The 23,803-nt window shown below is 38.5% G+C and overlaps 1 protein-coding gene across 1 annotated transcript in view; it reads left to right on the top strand.

The window, feature by feature from the left end:
* Positions 1-23,803, top strand: part of TRAPPC10 (trafficking protein particle complex subunit 10) — a 42,495-nt gene that overhangs the window by 8,667 nt on the left and 10,025 nt on the right. The window contains exons 3-15 of the mRNA XM_084305878.1: positions 508-643; positions 2,145-2,341; positions 3,848-4,043; positions 5,144-5,255; positions 6,247-6,494; positions 7,847-7,993; positions 10,004-10,118; positions 11,285-11,361; positions 16,320-16,411; positions 17,589-17,729; positions 18,436-18,548; positions 19,672-20,186; positions 22,988-23,129. Coding sequence (XP_084162004.1) covers positions 508-643; positions 2,145-2,341; positions 3,848-4,043; positions 5,144-5,255; positions 6,247-6,494; positions 7,847-7,993; positions 10,004-10,118; positions 11,285-11,361; positions 16,320-16,411; positions 17,589-17,729; positions 18,436-18,548; positions 19,672-20,186; positions 22,988-23,129 — 2,231 coding nt within the window. The remainder of the gene's footprint in view (positions 1-507; positions 644-2,144; positions 2,342-3,847; positions 4,044-5,143; positions 5,256-6,246; positions 6,495-7,846; positions 7,994-10,003; positions 10,119-11,284; positions 11,362-16,319; positions 16,412-17,588; positions 17,730-18,435; positions 18,549-19,671; positions 20,187-22,987; positions 23,130-23,803) is intronic.

The raw sequence follows: 23,803 nt of genomic DNA, 5'->3' as shown, positions 1-23,803 counted from the left end.
CAGCTATGTTGAACTTCCCCTGAAGAAAAATAATAATAGCGCTGTGTTTCTTTTTGTTGTCATTGGTTTGTTTTGGTATGTGCCTTGATATGCTTTGGGTGTTTTGAAAGGGATGTGCTGCTCTTTTTCATGAGGATATAGGTAAAGTTTAAGTGGAACTTGATGAAACTTCATGCAAAACAGACTGGTATGGCACACTGTTCTGGTGGGAGAAAAATATTTTGGGAATTTTCCTATTTGGAATTTTCTACTTTTAGAAACTTTTAGATAGAAGAAATCTTTTAATGAAAGCTGAAAAGCTTCTAGCTCCTCTATTTGCAAAAAGGAGCATCTGTAACATTTCAAGTGATACCACATTTCAGTTAACAAACTGCAGTAAGCACAGTTTTGGGGTTTCCGATACCAGAATGTTTTAGTTCATTCCTCTTCCACAAAATAAATTTTTATTTTTGAAAATGTTCTGCAACTTAGGTCGCGTTCCCTAATTTCAGTTTTTAAACTTTGCAGGTCGTATGGCCGTGCTCCGAAGATGATTCATCTAGAATCTAACTTTGTGCAGTTTAAAGAGGAGCTACTACCCAAAGAGGGGAATAAGGCTCTTCTGACTTTTCCCTTTCTTCATATTTATTGGACAGAATGTTGTGTAAGTATTAGGAAAGCAAAATGAAAAATTGGATCCTCAGACTTAAAGTGAAATTGTTTGGCTTTCTAACTGTCCTTTCTGGTGTTTTTCAGTTAATCTTCATGATATTTAAACAATTAAGTTTGCATTGCTTAAGCATGCATACCTGATATATTGGAAGCCTTGTCAACTTGAGTACTTTTTGCCATAAGCTGTATTTGTAACGTTGCTTTGTGCGAAGAGGAAAGGCTTTTGAATGACCTGTGCTCAGTACTTTGGCATGAAAAAACCCAAGGTCTAACAGCATTATTGCAGTAGCACAGCACACTTGCCACATAATGAACAAATGTGGCCCGATTATTTCAGCTATCATCTGTTCATGAGATTAAGTCTTAAAAAATATAAATCTCTATTTTACTTCATTATTTGTGGAAGCAATTAATATACGTTAGCAGTCTTAACTGGTGTATTGGGCTTATGTAGCCAAGTTTTGGTATTGCGGGTGCTGCAGAGGTGGCCTCTGTGAGCAGATCGCTGCAGCTGCCCCATGTCAGAGAAGAGCCAGGTCCAGCTGGCTCCAAAAAGTACCCACTGCTTTCCCAAGCCGAGCCTGAGAGAGATGCTCCTTGGGCCTCTGGGAGAGCAGATTTAAGGAAGGGGAAAAAAATCTGCTGTGAGACAGCAGCTGGGAAAGAGGAGTGAGAACATGTGAGACAAACAGCCCCCCAGGTGAGTGCGGCAGGAGGGCAGGAGGTGCTCCAGGCAGGCAGCAGCAGTTCCCCTGCGGGTTGTGGAGAGGCCCCTGGTGGAGCAGGCTGTCCCCCTGCAGCCCATGGGTCCCACATGGAGCAGATCTCCACGCTGCAGCCCCCCCATGGGTGGAGGAGCCCCCGTGGAGCAGGTGGATGTGGCCTCAGGAGGCTGCGGCCCATGGAGAGCCCCCGCAGGAGCAGGCTCCGGGCCGGAGCTGCAGCCCGTGGGCAGTTTGCTCCTGGGGGATGAAGCTTGAGGAGCTGCTGCCTGTGGGCAGCCCCCGAAGGCTCAGCTGGGGAAGGACGGCATCCCGTGGGAGGGACCCCACGGGGAGCAGGGGCAGGGAGGGACCCTGAGGGAGTGGCGGAGACAAAATGCTAGAGACTGACCACAGCCACCACTGCCCATTCCCCTGTGCTGTGTGAGGGGAAGAAGGAAGGAGTTTTTAATTTGCTTTTAGTTTCTCACTATTCTAGTCTGCTAGTGACAAGCAATAAATTATATTAATCTCCCTATGCTGAGTCTGTTTTGCCTGGAACTAATTGGTGAGCCCCTTTTCTTCATATTTTCTCCCCTTGGGGGAGTGAGAGAGCAAAGAGGTAGAGTTTAGCTGCCCATTAGTGTGAAATCACCTCAACTGGGCAGGATTTTGTAAGCCTTAATTCTGTTTCTCTGCAGTTCTGATTCTATTAGCTATATCATTATGTTTTTTCTTTTGTTGGAACAAAATTTGCTGTTTGATCTGGTGATTCACCACTTCTCATCCCAGGACACGGAAGTGTACAAAACTACAGTCAAGGATGACATCACCAAGTGGCAGAATGTTCTCAAAGCTCACAACTCAGTGGACTGGCTAATTGTAGTAGTTGAGAGTGATGCCAAGAAAAAGAACAAAACAAATATCCTTCCCCGAACCTCTATAGTAGATAAAATAAGAAATGACTTCTGCAACAAGCAAAGTGACAGGTAAGGATACTGTTACTGGCAGACTACTTAACCTTTAACTAGTGCCTTGATTGAATCGCTAGTGTGATTCCCTATGTAATAGTTTCCTTGCTCATTTAAGGATCTTCTCTGTTTCCATCATTTAAAGCAATAAAGGGAGGACTTTATTTGCAGTTCCTCATGGATTAGTGGTGGTTTGTAATTGGTTTCAAAAACCTTTTGAGAATACTGAGATCTCCTTAGCAGTGTGCTAAGATTTCAGAACTGCACCTTCAGAAATAATCAGCTTAAAACATCTGAAGAAACTGGATTTATTCTAAGGAAAATAATAATCAATATAATATAGAAAACTGTTTCTTGCCTTCATTAAAGTTAACAAAGATAAACAAATGTGAATGTGAAACTAACTTTGATACATAATTCCTTCCTTATTTTGAAACACTGCACTGAATATATTCTATATTTTCATTTTGTTTTAATCTCAAGAGTTAACTTCAAGTAGGAGATCTTCCCCCTAATAATGGGGAATGGCTTAAAAGGGTAGATGAAAGCACTCACTGTACCTTCGTGTGAGCTGGCAGCGATGGCATGTCAGCACGTTATAACATGCTGTACATTGGCAGTATTTTTGTTGTACCTAGACAGTATTTGGCATATTACAAGTTATTTGGGCAAATAGTTCAAAAACTCTGAATCAATTTATTGTTTCCTGTCTACTTGGTTGGCTCGGTTTAATCATTTTGCCATAGGATGTTACTTTTCTAACCAGAAATGGTGTTCTGTTTGGATGGGAGACTTTTCCTGCCTTTCAAGATGTCTTTTCCTTTTCTGATCATTATTATTAAAACTGAGTAAAGAAATGCTCCAAATAAGGCTTATTTATTTGTGAGTTACTGTCATCTGTTAAGTGCTTATTTAAAAAAAAAAAAAAAAGGCAATGGAAGTTCTTACACATAGTATATGCGAAACAAATTGACAACCTGCAAGAATACACCATAGAGTTACATTTTAAAGGGCTTGAGGGCTTGGGAAAGGCTGACTATATATGGTCTAATGGACCTTGATTTCTGCCTTGCATAATCCTTGCCAGGAGTAAACATAATTATTGTTCTGCCAATTGTATTTCTCAGTAGGCTTTTTTTTTTTTTTTCCTTTGCTAGCTACAGCATTACTTATGTTTAAGTAATTGGAATAATGTATCCATTATTTGCTTTAAAAAAAGAAAAAAAAAAAAAAAGTAAAGCTTTACAATACTCATTGCACGGAAAACACTTAACTCTTTTCCATAAAATATAGCTTAACCTTAAACATACATGTGAAAGTTTAAGAAACGAACAAAAAAGCAGACCACTCTGCCTCCCTACCCCTCCCAATTTATTTTTTTCCATTGATTAAGGTTGAATTAAAAGCTCAGTTTTATTCACTGTGAATCTGTCAGATGTGCACAGTATTTAACTGCATTTATGTGTGCTTTTTAAAAAATGTTTTATACCTCCCTCAAAATAATTTTCATCAATCTCTTTACAGATGTGTGGTACTTTCTGACCCTTTGAAAGACTCTTCCCGCTCTCAGGAATCTTGGAATGCCTTCCTGACCAAACTCAGGACATTGCTTCTCATGTCTTTTACCAAAAACCTAGGCAAGTTTGAAGATGACATGAGGACTTTGAGAGAGAAAAGGACTGAGCCAGGATGGAGTTTCTGCGAGTATTTCATGGTCCAGGTAAGAGTCCCTTTTTATGGGGAAAAAAAAAAAAGTGCTTGAGTCCTAGTTCTAATAATGGCTTGTTGTTGTCCTTCTGGTATTTTTAATGTTCTGCTCATTCTTTGAGTTAGGAGAGCAGGGAAGATAAAGACTGGTATTAAAGCAAGATTTTTCATATTGACATGCCTGAAAAGATTGTGTGCTGTGTTATAGGTAACACAAACCTGCTGCAAACAAACTTTTATGAACCTCAACAGTAGCAGATACAAATTAAAACTCTTTCTAGTTGCTGTCTATTACTAGATTGTCTATTGTCTAGTTGCGTCCTATTACTGTGATTGTGAAAAGACAATCTTGTAATATGTTTTAAATGTGAATATTGCTGTGCTTTCTTTGCTTAGTTTATGATCGGTATGCACTGAGGTGATTTTTTGTAGAGAAGTGTCTATTTTATAGTAATCTCAAATAGAGAATGCCCTTGAAATTTTTTTTTTTTTTGATTTCTAAATATGTCTGCTTAAGCTGATGTAGAGAAAAGCAAGAAACTCTAATTCGATAGAACTGAAAGTCTCGATTACTTTGAATTTTCTAGTCCCTGAACAGTTTCTTTTCCTACACTAATTCTACCACGTGTTCATGTCTCCTCTGATTTCATGTGCTGCCACTTGCACGTGGTACATCTACTTCTCAGACTTTTTCTACCTACAGCTTTGGTTCCCTTTTCTGTGTACAGCTGAGCCTTTATTGATACTGCAGTGGTGTTTTCTCAGTGCAAACAAAGGAGAAGTTATTATGGGAGATGAGCGATCAGCAACTTTTTTTTTTTTTTGAAACTTGAACTTTCAGTAGATGTATAAACAGTATCTTGTAGTGAATCACGATCTGGATAGAACTGAATTAACTGGCATAGCTGGATGACTGTAGCTTTCTTTGTGAACCTCATTGTGTGAAGAGGAAATGGTGCATCCACTACAGTGGCAGATTTTCTTTTGTTTGTGATTACTGGAAGGGGAAGAATGTTGGAAAAAGTGCTACTTGAAGATGCAGATGGATAGCTTGTAATGCTGTACACAACTAATTTCAGTAACAGGCTCATTGTCTTGTTTGTGTGTCAAAAGGAAGAACTGGCCTTTGTCTTTGAGATGCTGCAGCAATTTGAGGATGCGCTAGTGCAGTATGATGAACTGGATGCCTTGTTTTCTCAGTACGTTGTCAACTTTGGGGCTGGTGGTAAGTGTCTTAAAGCAGTAAATATGTGTTAACCGTATTTATTTCTTTGCTATGCCTCTGCTAGAACAGCACAATGCCTTGGTGCCACGTGTGTACAAGGGAGATGGAGATGGTACATTGCAGTGAAGATTCACTGGGCAGTTTATGCCCCTGTTTTGTGTTGTATGCAAACAGCTTTTTGCTTTCGGGCCTCAGAGATTAAAAACAGTTTTTAATGAAAACCTGCATTTTGCTTTTATTCTATTATCGTTATAAACAGAGCTCTGAAGCTCTGTAATTACCTAAGTATCGATCTGGCTGGGATGCAGTTACCGTTCTCACAGTTCACTGCTGAGTTACTTAATAAAGAGCTTCTAGAACAAATGCATCCAGTTTTGCTTCAAATTACATGAGACATTTCTATTCAGTTTTGTAGTGATTAACAATTATGTGCTTAATCTGCACTGCGGAAGACGACCGTCTCTTCACAAAAAATTACTGTGCAAGAAATATCAACTTGTTACTGTTTTAATTAGCCAGAGTGCGTGTTGTTATATAACATCTTTAATCAGGTGTGTGTTATGAATCTGGTGAAAGTGTGGTGCAGGAGTAATTGCAGTGAAATATATTTGTTCTGGCTAAACCTGAAAGTGAGGGCACATCCGTCAATGACGGCTGAGTAAGAAATGCTTAGGTGGATAAAGCTTGTTTGTTTTGAACTTCAAGTAGGATTAATCGCTGAGAAATAGATTACAAATTTATTGCCACTATACTAATAGCAAATATGTAATTGAAACAAAATGCACATGGGGTTTGAATGCTCTAAAATTCAGTTGTTGACTTAGCTATGGAATTTCTGTTGTTCTGATTTATTTTTTAACGTTAAGGCATCGTATTTATCATGGATAAGTAATTTAAGAAAGAGTAAGGAAGCTTGTGACCTCGAAGTGGGAGGGTGGAAAAAGGCTTAACAGCAGTGATTGATTCTCGGATGTTAATTTTATTTACTTAGATGGTGCAAACTGGCTGACATTTTTTTGCCAGCCAGTGAGGAGCTGGAATGGTCTAATCCTCCGAAAACCTATAGACATGGAGAAGAGAGAGCTAATTCAGAATCAAGAAGCTACTCTACTGGACTTGCGTAGTTACTTATTTTCTCGCCAGTGCACGTTGTTAATCTTCCTGCAGAGGCCATGGGAGGTTTCCCAGAGAGCACTGGAGCTTCTTCACAACTGTGTGCAAGAGCTCAAGCTATTAGAAGTGAGTCTGTGTAATATATTCCTTTACACAAATGATTTTATCCAATGATGATCTAACGAGATTGCTGAAGTTTAGGTATTGGTCACTGGAATGCAGTAAGCACGGGCTGTGAGGTATCAAAATGATGCTGTAATACCAGATTGTATAACAGTGCTAGAACTTAATGTTTCATGACGTAGTTTTCTGTGGTATTAGAAGAGTAACTTTGCTTTTGCGGGCCTGATACTGTGATAGCAAGTTCCATAAGTTATCATGCTGCATTTAAAAACAGAAAATCTACTTCAGAAATGTTGCCCTTTAAAATGACAACTTCACATGTTGTAAAACTGACTTAAAATTCCCATATATAATGTGCTTTGTGTGTTGTCGTGTTTTTGTTTGTTTGTTTTTGTTTGTTTACTTTTTTTCTTAATAATACTAAATACAATGTATTGTATTATACAATTATTGTATTATACAATTAATAAATACAACCAGCCTTCTAAATTCCAGAAGGATAATTTCGATGTTAGTGAGATTTGATGCCTTTGGAGAAGTAGTATTTTATCTACAGAACATTTTCCTAACTGTTTTCCTTAGAGTTAAATTTCCAGAAAGTTGGAAACTTCAAAGTACTAGTACCTGTTAATCCTCTCTTGCTTCTCTTTCATCCTGGTGACTACATCCAATCCAATTAACATAATCACTGTTAAGTTGTTTAGTCATTTTGGCTTCATGAACTGATTTTTGTGTGCGTGTTAATTGGGAGCTAGTGAAGAGTTGGCCTCTTTTTGCGTGTTTTTTAGAGTTAATTCTTCAAAGAGGCTCCTATGTTGTATCACAGAATCACAGAATTTTCTAGGTTGGAAGAGACCTCAAGATCATCGAGTCCAACCTCTGACCTAACGCTAACAGTCCCCACTAAACCATATCCCTAAGCTCTACATCTAAACGTCTTTTAAAGACTTCCAGGGATGGTGACTCCACCACTTCCCTGGGCAGCCTGTTCCAGTGCCTCACAACCCTTTCAGTGAAGAAGTTCTTCCTAACATCTAACCTAAAACTCCCCTGGCTCAACTTAAGCCCATTCCCCCTCGTCCTGTCACCAGGCACGTGGGAGAACAGGCCAACCCCCACCTCGCTACAGCCTCCCTTGAGGTACCTGTAGAGAGCGATAAGGTCACCCCTGAGCCTCCTCTTCTCCAGGCTGAACAAGCCCAGCTCCCTCAGCCGCTCCTCGTAGGACTTGTTCTCCAGGCCCCTCACCAGCTTCGTCGCCCTAAAAAGAAAAGTATCAAGAAAAGTATTTTGCTGATGTATATTCTTACCTAACTGGTGTTTATTTCTCAGTCAATTTTTTTGTTCATCTTCAGGTCTCTGTTCCTCCTGGAGCTTTGGACTGTTGGGTATTTTTGAGTTGTTTGGAAGTCTTACAAAGAATAGAAGGCTGCTGTGATAGGGCTCAAATAGATGCAAATGTTTCCCATACAGTTGGTTTATGGAGCTATGCTACTGAGAAGGTGAGCAAACAACGTGTTGTTCTTACGGCATTTCAGTTTTGAAATAAGCCATTTGTTTCTATGGAACATAAATAAATATTTAGCTTGGAACTTTAACGTGTGGTTCTGCATATTGGTCTATTCTCTTGGGAATGTTCTGGATGAGACATCCAGGTTTATCACCCAGTTGCACCACAGGTGGATGAGGCCTGGGAAGTACTAGAACATGTTCACCTCTTTGCAGAAGGGATGGAAAGGAAGAATATTTCATGTCATTAAACTTGGTCTGGCACTTACCCATCTCTCCTCCCCACCAATTCTCCCCTCCCCTGCCAGAAGTTTGATAATGATTGGCTAATTGAACTCCAAAATGAGTTCAGTCCTTCTTGACTAAGAGAAGGAACGTGTTTTTCAGTTACAACAAGAGATGCTGACCAGATCCAGATACCATTACTGTTCTAAATGGAGATTACAGCGATCTGTTTACATAGTTCATTATTTCTTCAGTATGTGACTAAGACGCTAATAGCCCTTGAACTTTACTGAAGGTGTTATCTTTGGTGACTTGGGAAAGAGGCAAATAAATAATAACTTGCAGTTTTTCAGTTGAGCAGCCCTTGTCATAGACAGGGGAAAGTCCGAAAGTTGTAAAATGTCCTTTTCAGTGCGGTTAAGCCCCTTCCCTAATCACATGAATGCCTTTTCAAGTTCCACTTACTCCATTTCTCTAAAAGAATTAACATCTAAAACAGTTTAAAAAGTTGACAGGAAACTCCAGAAACTAATGAAATACTGTACTGTGATCTCGGTGGATGTTTTTGAGGATGAGTGTAAGCTTATCCTTGTTTCTATAGCCTGTAGGATGTTCTCAATTTGGTGTGGTCATAGTTTGTGTATGTTTTAGTAAACTGAAGAATCTGCTGCTGATCATAGGATGTCCTTGTCTGAAGTATTACTAAACCATAGAAAGAAAATCTCACCTTAAAATGTGGTGCTTAAAAAAGGAAATGGGGAGGAATCTCAGAATGAAGGAAATATACAGTCGTTTAAAGTGGTGTTGGGTGTATCAGACACTTCACATGTTGCTGCATTTCTAAAGAAGATTTGTACCTGGGTTGGAAATGTTGGTGCCATTCATAGCTCTTCTAACCCAAAAGGTAAAGGGAGAAATTATAGAATAACAAATAGTGGTAAAGTGGAACAGACTGAATGAAGTTCAGCAACTAGTGAGGAAAATAAAGTGGAATTTAATGCTTTTGGTTTTCCCTTTAATGACCATCCCCATTTAAAATGTTTTACAGCAATATAACAAGCTGAGAACTTTTTGCCTGGGGGGAAAGCGGTTATTTTGGTAGCTGGTTGAGTTACACTAAATGAGATACCAAATGGCCAACAGTAAACTTCTTTATCACAGGATCCTCTCCTGGCTTCTGGTTGTCACGCATGCCAGCTGCTGTCTGGAAGGAATTTTTATGGTAGTTTTGTCACACTGTTTTAAAACAGATTAGTTGTGCTAATCTCCATTTTCAAGAAGGTTTTCTTTTTGAATACAATACTTGGGGTGAATTTGCAAGCTCATCTATCAGTGTATTGGAAACTGTCTGCATTTCTTGATTGTATAGTTTTCAAACTTCTGTACTGAAATACAGATTTGGCAGTAACTGCCAAACATCTCAAGCTTTTTTCATGCTTGTAGGGAAAAAGAGGATTTATTCTGATTTGGTTCTCTGCGAGCAGGGCTGTGCATGTCTATGCATGTGTTCCAATGCTGAGTCTGCAACTTATGTTATATACAACTCAGTTCTTCATAAAATTAATTTCTACCTTAAGTGAGGATCACAGTTACCTTGTTAAAGGTTCTCTATTTTCTTCCCATGAAGCTACTTTATTATAGATTTTATAAGCGGTGTAATACGGCAGCAGTATTTTCCTTGGAAATGTCTTGTGTTGTTGGAATGGTGTGATAGAATAAAAGGGTTTTTGTATTGGTTTTATAACCCATTGAAAACAAGCATCTGGATTCTCTTACAGTTAAAATCTCTGGGTTACCTGTGTGGGCTCGTGTCAGAGAAGGGACCCAATTCAGAAGATCTTAACAGAACTGTTGATCTGTTAGCAGGATTGGGAGCAGAACGCCCTGAAACAGGTATTACCAGGAATATACATGTGTTTTCTAATAACGGACATTGTCTTTAATGCATGGCATATAAATATATCGATAAGAATAACTTCTGGGTATCCCTGTGTTTATATAAACATTGATAGAACCCTATTATATCTTACGAGGATTTATTTTACTGTGTCTAGTACTTGAAATTAACAGTGCATCTTCTTGCTGTTGCAAATGTAAGTTTTTTCCATTAATGGTCCATTTATCAGCATTTAGGTAAATATTCTGGAACAGTACTAGTTTTGGATAAAGTTTTTAATACTTTCAGACAAGTATTAAAAATACCTGAAAAACAAGTGCGAGATTCTTGATCTAATGCAAATAGATAACCTGCAACCTGAACTACAGGGTGGTATTATGGGAGTTGAAGTGATATTATTTGAGTGGCTCAACAATGAAATTTATTTACTGGTTGTGGACTACTTGTCCCTCACAAAGCTATTTCTAAAGGGAAGAAGCTTTCAAAAGTCAAAAAATGCTAGAACAATTAGTATCTTTGAAGTATTAGCTGTCAGGCTGGCACATTACTTGCTCTTACAGTCACAATATATGTTTCTTAATTCAGCACTGTAGTACCTGTTGTGTTTATTTTAAATGGGGGCTTTATTCTTCTGGAAACGTTGGGACGTATTCGGTCTGGCAAGAACTTTTAAATTGAGCAAGCTACTTCAGAAAAAGAAAATTGTACTTCAAAGGAAAATGGTTACCAAGACCAATGCTTAAGGTATAAAAATGTCTTTAAATTACAGTATACTTCTGTCATACATTTTATAAATCCAGCATTGGAAAGTTGAGAGAATATTAGTCTTGGCAAAATACAGTGGTATTGAAATACAACTGTGCGTGTTGCAAGGTTGAATAAATGGCATGAAATACTGTGTGGAGAAGTTAGCATAGTTACTGTATTGCTGCTTGTCTTCACCAAGCTACACTGAACATCACTCGTGTTAGTGTGTGCAGCACTCATTTTTGTAAGACATCCTTTCTTGATCTTGTTTTAGAATCTAGAGACTCTAAAGTCCCTAGACTCTAAAATAAGAGTCTCTGGGAAGAAACTTATGATCTGTCTTTAAGTGTTGTTGGTGGATATTAAAATAGGCATGTATTTGTAAGTGATGTTTCCTATTCTTTTTTTCCTAAAGCCAATGCATCACAGAGCCCTTATAAGAAACTTAAAGAGGCCTTATCATCTGTAGAAGCTTTTGAAAAACACTACTTAGTAAGTACAGTCTTTGCTTATTTATATTAGTTTGGGATATTTACATTATAAACTGAATAGGGCCCAAAGTTTTAAATCTGAGATGATGGTGTTAGGAACTTGGATCTGTATTTCTGTATTTTTGGCGTCAGAAGTTATTGCTTACATACTGAACACACCAACGCTGATTTGTTTTACAACTGGAACCCTGTATGGGACCCAGGTTTTAATGATGTAGATTAATATTTACAGTTATGAGGCTGGAGGTTATTTGTGGCTATGTATACTTAACTATCAAAAAAAGCCAATGTCATGGCTATCCTACTCTGCTATCTAGAATTATTTAAATCTTTCCCAGAAGAATATTATTGCGTGAATCCAACTTTCCTTCAAATGTTTTAGGCTTGCATCTTGGAATGAGTGTTACATGAGTTAAGTTGTTGTTGAATTTCTTATATAAAGTGTGGGATATTGTTGTCGACGGAAGGAAGACACAGACGCTCAATATGAGTGAACAATGAACTTCAACTTTAATGGATAGCTCAGTCGCCTTTTATCTAGTTTGAACATAATCAACTCATACATATTGCAAAAACTAAGCTCAGGATTGGCTAACATTTCCCGCTCTTTTCAGGTAGTTCCTCCTTCTTTTAGCCACCGTCCCGCCTTAGGGACTGTCCCCATCGCTCAAGGGCATCGTGTCCTTGAGCCTGATTGGCTCTCAGCCAGCTGTGTACGTGCCAGACTCATGTGAGTTGAGTACGGTACTTCACTAGCCCATTGCCTCTTAACTGCCCAACATCCACGTGTCCTATTTCACTTAACCATTCCTCCACAATTCCCCCGTTTTTATTTTGCGCTACAAATACCTTCTCTGTGAGTTGCTCTAGTTTCTTAGTTAGGCAGTTAAAGATTATACGTGCAGCAACTATAATCAATATAATTATAAGTAGAAAGCGAAGTCCCTCTTTAACTAACAAAACCCATCCACCCATGTTCCCAAAAACAGATTTAAGCCAACCTTCAAACCAACTATCTTGTACTACAATTTTTTGCATATGATCCCTTAACCATTTCAACTGGTCGTGAATTGACTAACCATGGTCGGAAAGATAAAAGCAACACATTCCTTCTACATCTTCACACCCATGTCCCTGAGCCAGCAGTAAGAAATCAATAGCGGCCCTATTTTGCAATACAGCATGTCTTAGACTCTCCATATATTGTGACATTTCAGAAAGAACTTGTGTTGTTACATTTGATTGTTTAACAGCCCAACAAGCAAGCTTATTAATGTTAGTCAAAGCGTGTGCAGTTCCCACACCAGGCACCAAAGAAGCAAAGAATCTTTCTGCTGGACCCCACAATTCTACATCATCATTACAGTCAGAACCCAAAGTTTTTAGTTCTCGTTTAATTCTTCTGCTCCTTGTCGAGTTCTGCCACGAGTGTAAATCTGGAGTGAAAAGTGTGAGTCGCCCTAGGTAACACGGTCCTCCAAAAGCATTGGCTGGTACTCCTTGCCATGCACGGTCTCCACAGATCAAAAACATGCCAGAGAGAAGCAGCACAGCCGCCGCTGCTTCCATGGTTACGTCAGACAGGCTGCAGGGTCCTGATGTCCGTCCCTCTGCTCTGTGCCGACTCGCCACACGGTGAACTCCAAGTGCAGCGCTGCTCGTGGCGGTGACTGAGGGGGGTGGGGAGGCTCCCATTGCCCCGTAGCCCCAAGGCAGCGTTATCATTCTCTCTGAAGGCGGCAGTGGGCAATGCCCAGCTCCAGCACTTCCCGGCAATCCCAGTCGCTCTGTAGCGGCAACAGCGACTCTCTGCTCAGCCTGATGTGTAGCTAAAGCGCTAGTGACTGTTCTCCAAGGCTTCAATAAATTTTTTAGCAGACTTAATATCATTAATAACATCACCAAACAATTTATCTCCAAATTTACGCCACTCTGTTTGTTCAAAAAACTGTATCAGGATTTGTAAAACAACCCTGCGCTACTGCATATGCTAATAACCCTGGCAAATCTTTTTCTACAATCTATATCTAAAATACTCCGCTTTTCTAAAAAGCATCTGAGCAAATTATACGCCGCTTGTTTTTCATACCTTTATATATACAGTTACAGCCTTTCCAAAGACCTCGGCGGCGCTTTTCCGGCAGGACCCTTTATAGGCTCATCCCGAGTGCGGGGACTCCCTTCCACCTTCTGAGCTGCGGGTGCGGGGACTCCTGTCCCTTTCACCTTTCAGACCTTGGCGACGCGTGACCGTCGGGATCCTCTCCCGGGTGCGGGGACTCCACGTCCCTTTCACCTTCCCGACGCGGGTGCGGGGATTCTTGTCCCTTCCACCTCCTGGGCTGCGTTGCAGGACCAGTTCCTCCCTTATTCCGTCGAACACGTGGCCCAGGATCACTGCCAGCAGTGTCCAAATCCCGTTCAGACCGGTCCCTGTTCGGGCGCCAATTTGTTGTCGACGGAAGGAAGACACAGACGCTCAATATGAGTGAACAATGAACTTCAACTTTAATGGATAGCTCAGTCGCCTTTTATCTAGTTTGAACATAATCAACTCATACATATTGCAAAAACTAAGCTCAGGATTGGCTAACATTTCCCGCTCTTTTCAGGTAGTTCCTCCTTCTTTTAGCCACCGTCCCGCCTTAGGGACTGTCCCCATCGCTCAAGGGCATCGTGTCCTTGAGCCTGATTGGCTCTCAGCCAGCTGTGTACGTGCCAGACTCATGTGAGTTGAGTACGGTACTTCACTAGCCCATTGCCTCTTAACTGCCCAACATCCACGTGTCCTATTTCACTTAACCATTCCTCCACAGGATATCTGCAGATATTTCAGTTAGAGTTGACACAGTTTGAAACATTACAATGCTCATTGCATGTTAATTTGTACGTTTATCTTCTGACAGCTCCCTTACTGAGAAGCCATTGTAATGATATTTTGGATCTTTTTTATAAAGGGTTATTAAATAAAACCCAAAACACCTGACTGTCACAAGACTGTTTGTAGTTTTTTTGCTTGTTTGTTTTCCTTAGAAATTTCAGAGGAAAATGATTTTATAGTTACAGTACTGCCTTTAAAGTTCTCTGGGACAAAGCTGGATGAAAATTAATCATTTTTTTAATGTGAAATGCTACTCCATTTTTTACAAAGTTGTTATTTAAAGCAAGTCTTAACCAATTTGTTCTGAAGATGCCAGATTTCACATACATGCGTTGTTTCTTTGCGACTTGTTGGATAGGTGGACCAAAACTAAGATTTCTCAGAATTGATGGCTGTGCTTACCTTTTCAGTTCCAACTTGCACCCTAAGATCTCTGCTATATTAAGCAGTATCTTCCTAAATTTAAGAAACTGAGTGGGGTCTGCAGAGGTTGCAAGTGAAAGAACTGCTTATCCTGTTTGTATTTCTGACTGTGCTTTTACACATCAGAAATTCAGATTAGTAGAGATCAGATCTACATAGAAAATCTTTTTTCAGTGTTTGTTGCATAAATACATACAATTTATATGTAACTTTGTTTTGTCCATGTATTCAGTGGAGAACGCGGAATTAATTAAAATTTCCATACACAACTAAGATGACTTATTTGCATTTAAAATTTTCATGAGTTTGGAAAGTAAAATGCAGCTCTTCAGAAATGTTGAAAGCAAGAAATGATGAGCTTTTATTACCAGAAAAGGATGGTTTTGTTTCATTCAATGTCTAGTCTTACGTGACAACTTTGGAATCTTTTGTAAGACTGGCAGATCTTCTACAAACATGTTGTCCTGTACCTTAATTTTGGGTGAATGTTACTTTTCATTTATTTAGTTTGGTGTCCAAAACCTCTCAGTTCACACTGGTTGGTTAAGGAGTGAACTGATCAAGTTTATTGTAATGTGCTGTTTTGTGTTCTTTAATGAGACTAAGAGAATGCATGGGTGATTTTTTTTTCTCTCTTTGGGCTCTGGTTAAGAAACATCACAAACAGGTTAAGAAAAGTTTTGGGAAGTCCATTTTAGGTTGTTTTTCTGCCCCATAGAATAGACACTTTCCTGCAGATACTCTATTTAAAAAAAAAAACAAACAAACAGGTATTTGAAAGTTCTTAAGTTATCTCTTTTGATGACCAAAGTAGATCTTAATATGCTAACTGAAGGACAATGAGTTGCTGTAGAAGAGGCTGCTGGTTTGTAAATGTGGTAGGAAATGTCTTTATGTCCAGTGATGATTAGATATTGGAGAAATAATTTTGATGGTGCTATACAGCATGTTTTGATACAGGGAAAGACCTTTCTCACAAAATTTGCAGTTATTACAAGCTTAGGGCAAGCTAAGGAAAGTGGCCTGCAGACATTACGGCTGCATTAAAATTAAGCTTAAAGATGACTGAGAAACCTCAAGTCAGGATTGTGTAGCTTCAAGCAGAGTTCCTTTAAGGCATGCTTGGGAAAGTAATTATTCCAATTGTAGGTTAGTATTTTGCATTTAACTTGATGGCATTATCTGCAGCTTTAGTGAAAGAATCACGTATTGTACGTAGCTTTATTTATTTTTGAAGTATTAGTTGTGAGTCTTTAGAATAAACTCTAGTATTTTGCTAAATGTTACACCGTGATGTATCCTGGAATGATGCATACACTATGCTCTCATGTAATAAGAGCAAAATGGGCTATAGTCCCCAAGAAACAGGTGCTTTCAAAAACCACAGGAGGATACATGTGCATTTTCTTGAGTATGTTCTCTGTTTTTGAATTGTCTCATCTTATTTTTAATATGCTTATTTTCTTCTGCAACTTATAACATGGGTATGTTGCAAACCTCTCAAAAGTGTGTCTTGGGGGCAATAAGAAATCTAAAAAGCGACTTGTTCTGGTAATTTTGTTGTAGTAACTTAGTTACTGGTTATGACTTTATGTGAAATATCAGGTAGCTGCTAAAAATACACAGCTTATAATATCTTCTTGTCTTTTAAACAGGATCTGTCCCATGCCACCATTGAAATGTACACCAATATTGGACGAATTCGCTCAGCTAAGCTTGTTGGAAAGGACTTGGCAGAGTTTTATATGTAAATGAAAGCTTGAATATAATACTTGAGGAAAATAACCTGTATTTCAAAAGGAATTTTAAAAAGTATTTTTATTGCAAACATACCCTAAATTTTGCCCTGTTTATGTTTTTTTTTTTTGGGGGGGGGGGAAGGAACAGGGGAAGGCAGGGGAAAGATGAGAACCCTGGCAATCTTTTTATTTTGGACCCTAATTCTCACCTCATTTTAGTACTCGTACCTTAGCTTTCCTCTGTTCTTTATCTTGATCTTCTGCTAAGGAGGAAAGGGTTAGGAGGAAGACATAACCTTGCAATTACTGTAGCCTACTTTCTAACATGATTTCTGATTTGCTTCAAAATTTACGCTCTTCTTAAACATACACAGACACACTTATGTACATATATACTTAAAAGCCAGAAAATATGTTCTTTCAAGAGTTACCAGTTTTGTATTTGAAGGTTTTCATTACAAAATGTTTAGTTTCCCCCTCTATGAAACTTTATGATTTCATTCCTAGTTTCTAAATATATTTTCTGTGTTTATCTCTGGCTCTTCACTAGAAGACCCTTCTGTGTTGGTTTTCTGTCTTTAATCTTAAAGAATTTGGGAGTACTGATTGTTTTTTTTTTTGTTTGTTTCTTTGTTTCTCGGGTGCTTTTATCTTTGGGCATGCTTCTCATCCAGGTTCAGTAAACCAGTCTGAACTTCTTGCCCACAACAGATTCTCTTAAATTAAATTTCCTAAGTTAATTAATTTTCACCTGAGGGGATAGCATCAGATTTAAAGACTACCATGGAACTGTTATGCAGTGATAAAATGATACTTCCATTAAGGCATTTTCCTGCTCTAAAATTGTTGAGCAAGCATAATTTTAGTTACCTGTCAGAAGTCTGAAATGGCTTTATCATGAAAATACATTTATGGGAGTTACGTTTGCCTCACTTACTCTGATTTGTGATAGATTTGTGTATGAGGTCTCATTGACATTTTATGTTTAGACTCATTGCAGTTCTGCATGCTTAAATGAAAGGTAGGGCAAGACATTGAGCTGGTACTAGCAAAATGAATAGTTCTGCTGCATTTTGTTCTGCATTCGTGTAGTGTATTCCCCATGACCACTTTTTAAAAAAAATGTGTAGACAGTGGCCACAAAGACACTTGTATCACTCTGTATTCATTTGTTTATTTTTAAAGGAGGAAGAAAGGTCCACAGAAGGCAGAGATCTATCTTCAAGGAGCACTGAAAACTTACCTGTCTGAGGGCTGGGCACTGCTTGTTACGCATACGAGAAAACAGTTAGCAGAATGTCAGAAACACCTTGGACAAATAGAAAAGTATCCTTTAAAAGACGGAGCCAAAAAATCAAGACTGGATAAAATTGTATTTCTTATTTTTCTGGTTTTGGACCTTTCTTTTTGAACTACACTTAAACAACATAAATGTCTGTCCCTTTTTGAAAATTGTTAAATCACTTTTAAACAGCCTTATTTTCTTTTCTGCTTCTCTGCATGTGGCATTCAGAAAACCTGAGCTAGGAATATTGCAGTCTTCTGCACTTACGTGAGCATTTGTGCGTCCTCAGCACTCAGAAGTGCAAGGAATGCCTTATAATGTAACTTAGTATGGTAAGTGGGGCTGTAACAGCTAGCAGCTTCTCGACAGAGTAGATTGGAAAGTAAACAAAAATACTCTGGTTGTTTAATTCTAAATGTGCAGTGTAACGCAACAAGCTGGGTCTTTAACTTTCATGCTTCATTTATCTGTTGTCAAATAATGAACTTTTAATGCTCATTGATCTTTTTAGGCAGGAATTTGGGGGGAGGTTTGCCCAAGTTTATAGATCTGTAAAAACTAGAGATTCTGCAGTGATCTCAGATGACAGTACATCTTCCATTGTTTCTTTTCTAATGGAAGCATGTGGTGATGATGAAGGCAGGTCTTATACTAAAAGAGTAGAAAGGCAGTAGTTGAACTGTTATTTTCAGTCAAATTTGAGGATGTAATGAAATATACTACCTCCTGTTTCCTTAACTTTGTTAGTTATCTTCAAACAAGCAGTCTTTTAGCTAGTGATAACCACTTAACAGAAGACGAACGCAAAAGCTTTTGCCAAGAAATACTAGATTTTGCCAATCAGCAAGAAGAGAATCAAGGTAAGTCTGGTTTTTAAATACATAAAACTTAAGCTGCTCTAATCTAGTCTTTCCCTAAAAGTAGACTAAAATACTTTTTCTGTTTGGGTTCATTACCTTGTGTATGACTTCAGAAGCAACATGGCTCTTTTTCCTGTCATCTTCAGAACGTTTATAAAACTTTTGAAATAATTAAGGCTATTCAGTGATGAAAGGGTAATTATAGTTTTCATTTCATTTTGAGGCCACTTTTGTTTCACCTTGCCCATCTGTTTGTCTGCTTTGCTTTTATTTCACCTTACCTATTTGTCTGCTTTGGCAGCTCATAATTTCCCTTGTATTGTTTTTTTCAATTGCTACTTAAATTTGACTCTGCATTGCTGGCATGCAGATGACAGCTCTGTGGTGATACTTTGTTTTCTGATGTTAGATTTGTTGCCACCCACTTGCAGCATATTATTTTGACCATACCACCTTCTATTTTTATACATTCCTTTGCTTCATTAATATCTTATCTCTGAAATTGGTCAAAATCCACACTTTCTGTAGATCTAAGACTTCATTTTTATGCAGAAGTTTTTCTTGATGAATGGATATATCATATGCTATTATAGACATGCTTCTTAATTAAGTTTTGGTACTGCCTTCAGTGTCTTTTTTTTTCTTTTAATCTAAAAAAGTAAAAGACCCTTATCTGATAAAGCTGATGGCTCAAGGCATTAATCTGATTTGTTAGTTTATTAGGCTTGTGTTTGCTCTTTATTTATGCGCTCTGGGAATTTTGCCACTTTGTTACTGTGCTCATCTATGACAATTTATGTAGTATTGAAATGTTAAACTTCCTCTTAGATATTATCTCTTCACTTAGTTGTCTCAATAGCTTAAGGAGTAGTAAAATTGTAGTAGATGAATTATTAGAAAATAAATCCCAGCATCTTAAATCTTATTTCTATGCAAGATAAAATATGAATGTATTGGTTTGTGAAATACTGAATGAAATGAGAAGGATTTCATTGTGAAAAGTTGATCACTTTGATTCTTGGGATTTAAATTTTTGAGGGGGGGAGAATCTGTTGATCTCCAGCAACATACGAAGATAATGCAATTCCTGATTTTTTGTTTTGTTTGTTTTGTGCCTTTTCAGGTCAGAAGATTATATTGCCTATGCACTCCTTTGCACAGTTAAAAACTCTGCATTTTGACCCTCCGAATGCTGTTGTCCATGTGGGTGGGAAGTTGTCTATTGAGTTGACTTTGCTGAGCCAAATGCCCATCCCTGTCCAGGTGGATCAGATTGCTATTCATGTTCACTTCAGCATTGAGAAGAATAATTACAGGAAAACGGCTGAGTGGCTCACTAAGCACAAAACCTCCAATGGTGTTATCAGCTTTCCAAATGAGGTGGTAGGATTTCCTTTGTCAAGAAACAACTTGCCAGCGCTCGAGCTCTATGAAATGTATGAACGAAGTCCCTCGGATAACTCTTTGAACACAGCGGGAATCATCTGCAAAAACGTGCACATGCTACTACGAAGGCAAGAGAGCAGCAGTTCTCTGGATATGCCCTCAGGGGTGACTTTGGAAGATGGAGCTCACATGTTAAAGTGTCACAACTTGATACTGGAACCAGGGGTCAACAAAATAACGTTCAGTACTCAGGTATGCTTTTATGGTTGAGTGAACATAACGCTCATGGAAGAACTAAAAGCAGTGTTTGAGGAAGAGCAGAGTGCTGGCAAGTGGTACCTGTATTCCTGTTACAGTTTGCCATCCCCCTTGTGGCTGCCTTTTCATTGCTCTAGACCATAATTTCCCTTTAAAGAGGGCTGTTGGTTTTGTGCCAAAATGTACTGGTGACTCTCCTATTAGTAATCGTGAGTCAGCCTTCCAAAACTTAAACATCTTGATTATTGCTGCCAAAAATTAAACTGAGGAATTCATATGCAGGATAATGTGCTGTTCATCAAGTCTGCCTTTGCCGATAAGCTTATTCAGAATAACGTTAAAAATATTTTGACGGGACTGCATTTTCTAGCTTTCAATAAGTGACTGTGTGGTTAAATTTGTTTACTAGCCTGTCCTTCAGTATAGAAGGTGGTAGAATATTTTTTCATTTAGTGGATATAGTAAACATCCTACTTGCAAAAAGTATGACAAAGTTAAGCTCAGCTTCAAATATTGGAATTTAGAAGATGTCAGAATTAAAATTGCCCCATTATTTATCTTAATCATGCAATAAATGAGAAAGGACACAACATAAAGAACATCAGGAGTCTCTGTTTACTCCTGCAAATCTAGTTTCTTGTAGCACCTGCGAAAATAGGATCCCTATCTAAATGCCACCCTCAGAAACTGGCTCGCAGTCCTGTTTCTGCCATAGAGCATTGTCTGTGGAACTCCTCCAGTTCCTCACTTACACATCCTTCTAAGCCAGATTCATACTTGGAGCAATCCATTTTTCCCTCCTTATTTTCCTCCATCAAGCTAAGTAGTCCGAGTAATTGCTGAAGTATTTAAGGATAGTAGTGCTCATCATCTCTTCACGTTTTGTTACTACTAGTGCTAGATGGCATGGTACCCAAGGCCTGCTGATTTCTACCTAGTAATCCTGGTGGTTTTGGTGTTTTGTTTGTTTATTATTTATTTTTTTTTGATGGGGTGGAGATGGGTAATTTTTTTGTGGTGCGTGCATCTCTGTGGTGGGGTGTTGGTTTTCTGTGTGTTCTGTTAATTTGTTTTTAAACACTTAATTCATTTTGTGACCTCTTACTTTTCTGCTCTGTGGTTCACTGGTTTCTTTACTGTTGTTGCTTAATGAAACGAGGAAAGGCATTTCCCTCCCAGCTTAGCTCTAGCCAGCAAAATGCTAAGCCTTCTCAAAACCAAGGCTTCACCATCTGTTTGAAGTTCCCGAGGTAGGAGCCTCTGGCCTCATTCTGTTCCTTGGTTTATCTCTAAATACCATCTCCCTCACCTCTGTAATTCTTCACAGGGAAATATTTAGTAGAGTTCAGTGCTACCGTAATGAACACCAGTGTAGAGAAAGTTTGTGTCAGAAAACACAGAAATTCAGCGTAGCACCTGCATGATTAATGCGAGATAGGGAAAGAGAATGAGGAATGGAACAGCTGCTCCATAGCTGCTTGGCTTTCTGAACAGTATCTGATCTGCATACTGGAAAGGGTATGGATGCTCTGAAGAAAGGAGTTTTGCAGTCATACGTGGTATATATGCCTGCTTCTCTAGATTTGAGCTGTAGTATTTACCACGTTTTTTTTTTAAATCCCTGTGACATTTTTTGTTTCTAATTTTTGTTAGTACACTAGTGCTTAATTGCACTACTTTTGCAGAACGAGGAATGACACTACTCCTAAGATGCAAAGGGAGAATTATTCTTTCTTTAAATTTCAAACTTATCAATGTTATGTCAATTGATAGTAATCTTCCACACGATCCCTTTCAGTGTATTTCCTCCAGCTTTAAGAGATCAGAAAGCATTATTAAAGTTCCTCAGACCAGTGTGTTCATCCCATGTTGAGGTTTTAAGTATGCATGTATTACAAAAGACTTCAATCCTGCTTCTCCGTTTGTAAAATAATGAAGGGATAAAATTTAGTGACTGTATTGTCTAAATGCATAGTACTGATTTTCAGCCAGGATTTGCTTTGTAGATAACCGTGTAAATGAGGTTTGAATGTTAAGTCACTGCAGCTTATCCGCATAATTCGTAATCCTACTCTTTAGATTTAATTCTACCCGGCATCAATATGCATTGTATGAATTACACTTCGTAAAATGGCACATGGAAACATCTCCTATTCCCTAGTGGTAGTAGCTGAGAGCAAATACAATCAAGAATAAATATACTTGCAGATAATAGTGCTACAGCTTTGCTTTTTATAACGTTATGTAAAAACATGTAGAGTCACATTATACAGGGCAAGGGAAGAGTTTGAAATTAAATACGTATTACTTTTCTGTAAGCATTCATGAGCTGGGTGTGGGTGGGTGAAGTCAATAGCTTACACTGAAGGCTTGTATAAATGGTGTAGGATTTTATGAATGTTAGCCAAGTAAGTGCTTTACTACTTGGTAAATATAATTTCAGTGCTTAAATGAATTTTAATGTATGTGGCATGGGGAGGGGAGTAAGGAGAGGAGCAAAAAGCATTCCCAAATAACAATTTGACAACGTAGCTATTGTGTTAGCTGTTCTGATTCCTGGTACATGTTATGTTTTCTCTTGACTCAGCCAGCATTCTGCAACTTATATCTTCATGAGGGAAAAGGTGCACCTTTTGTGAAAATCTTGGCACTTGGAGAGTGATTCTGTTGGTTTGTTCGTAATTTACAAATGCTGATAGAAATGAGCTCAAAAAATACTTGTCCTTAGTAGAGGACAAGTTTGTTCTAGAAGTACTTCCTAAGCTGAAAATGCCATTCATATGTTTTCTTCAAAGGCCAAGGAACCCGGTACGTACACGCTCAGGCAACTGTGCACTTCAGTGGGAAAAGTACAGTTTGTCCTTCTTCACATTTATCCAATTGTGCAGTATGATGTATATTCTCAGGAGCCCCAGCTAAAAGTGGAACCATTGACTGGTAGGTACAAGTGTTACGCTGCAGTTGTTTCATTAAATTCTGTTATACTCTCATTGGAACTAGACTAAGTGTTTTGTCTTGATTTTTTTAGTTTATTTTCAGAATTATATTGCTTTACTCTTGGTTTTGAGCTAGCAGTCTGAAATTAAATCTCATTTTTCAAACTATTGATCAAGTATGATGTCAGTGATGGCTAGTTTCTCAACAACTAATTTCAGAACTTGGCTCAAATTTGAACACGTAGTGTCACGTAGATATTAGGTTTGATTTGAGTTCCCATGTGGATTAGGAAAACTGAATAGTTAATTTTTTTAATTGACTGAACAGATCGGTTAGTTCTGTGACGCTGCAGCCTCTGGTATTTTAGAAGTACATCGTAAGAATTGGGTTTCTCTGCTGGAGACAATATAAAGTTATTAGAATTAATACTGAATTTCGTCCATTGGTTTCATGGATGGCTGAGCATTACTTGTTGTAGACTTTATATTAGTTTATAAGCTGAAGTTAATAGTGATTTTATTTTCAGGCTATTAACTGAGGCAATTGAGTTAATATGCATTTGCACTATCATCTCAGTTACAGGGGTTGCAATATGTGGTGAGGGAAGGACAGGCATATTGGGGAGATGGGAATTACTGAAATTAGCTACTGATGAAATTTGATAGTTCTGATTC

The sequence above is a fragment of the Netta rufina genome, assembly GCF_964035555.1.
Source record: "Netta rufina genome assembly, chromosome: 1".
Taxonomy (NCBI): Eukaryota; Metazoa; Chordata; class Aves; order Anseriformes; family Anatidae; genus Netta; species Netta rufina.
This window is presented reverse-complemented; position numbering and strand designations above follow the sequence as displayed.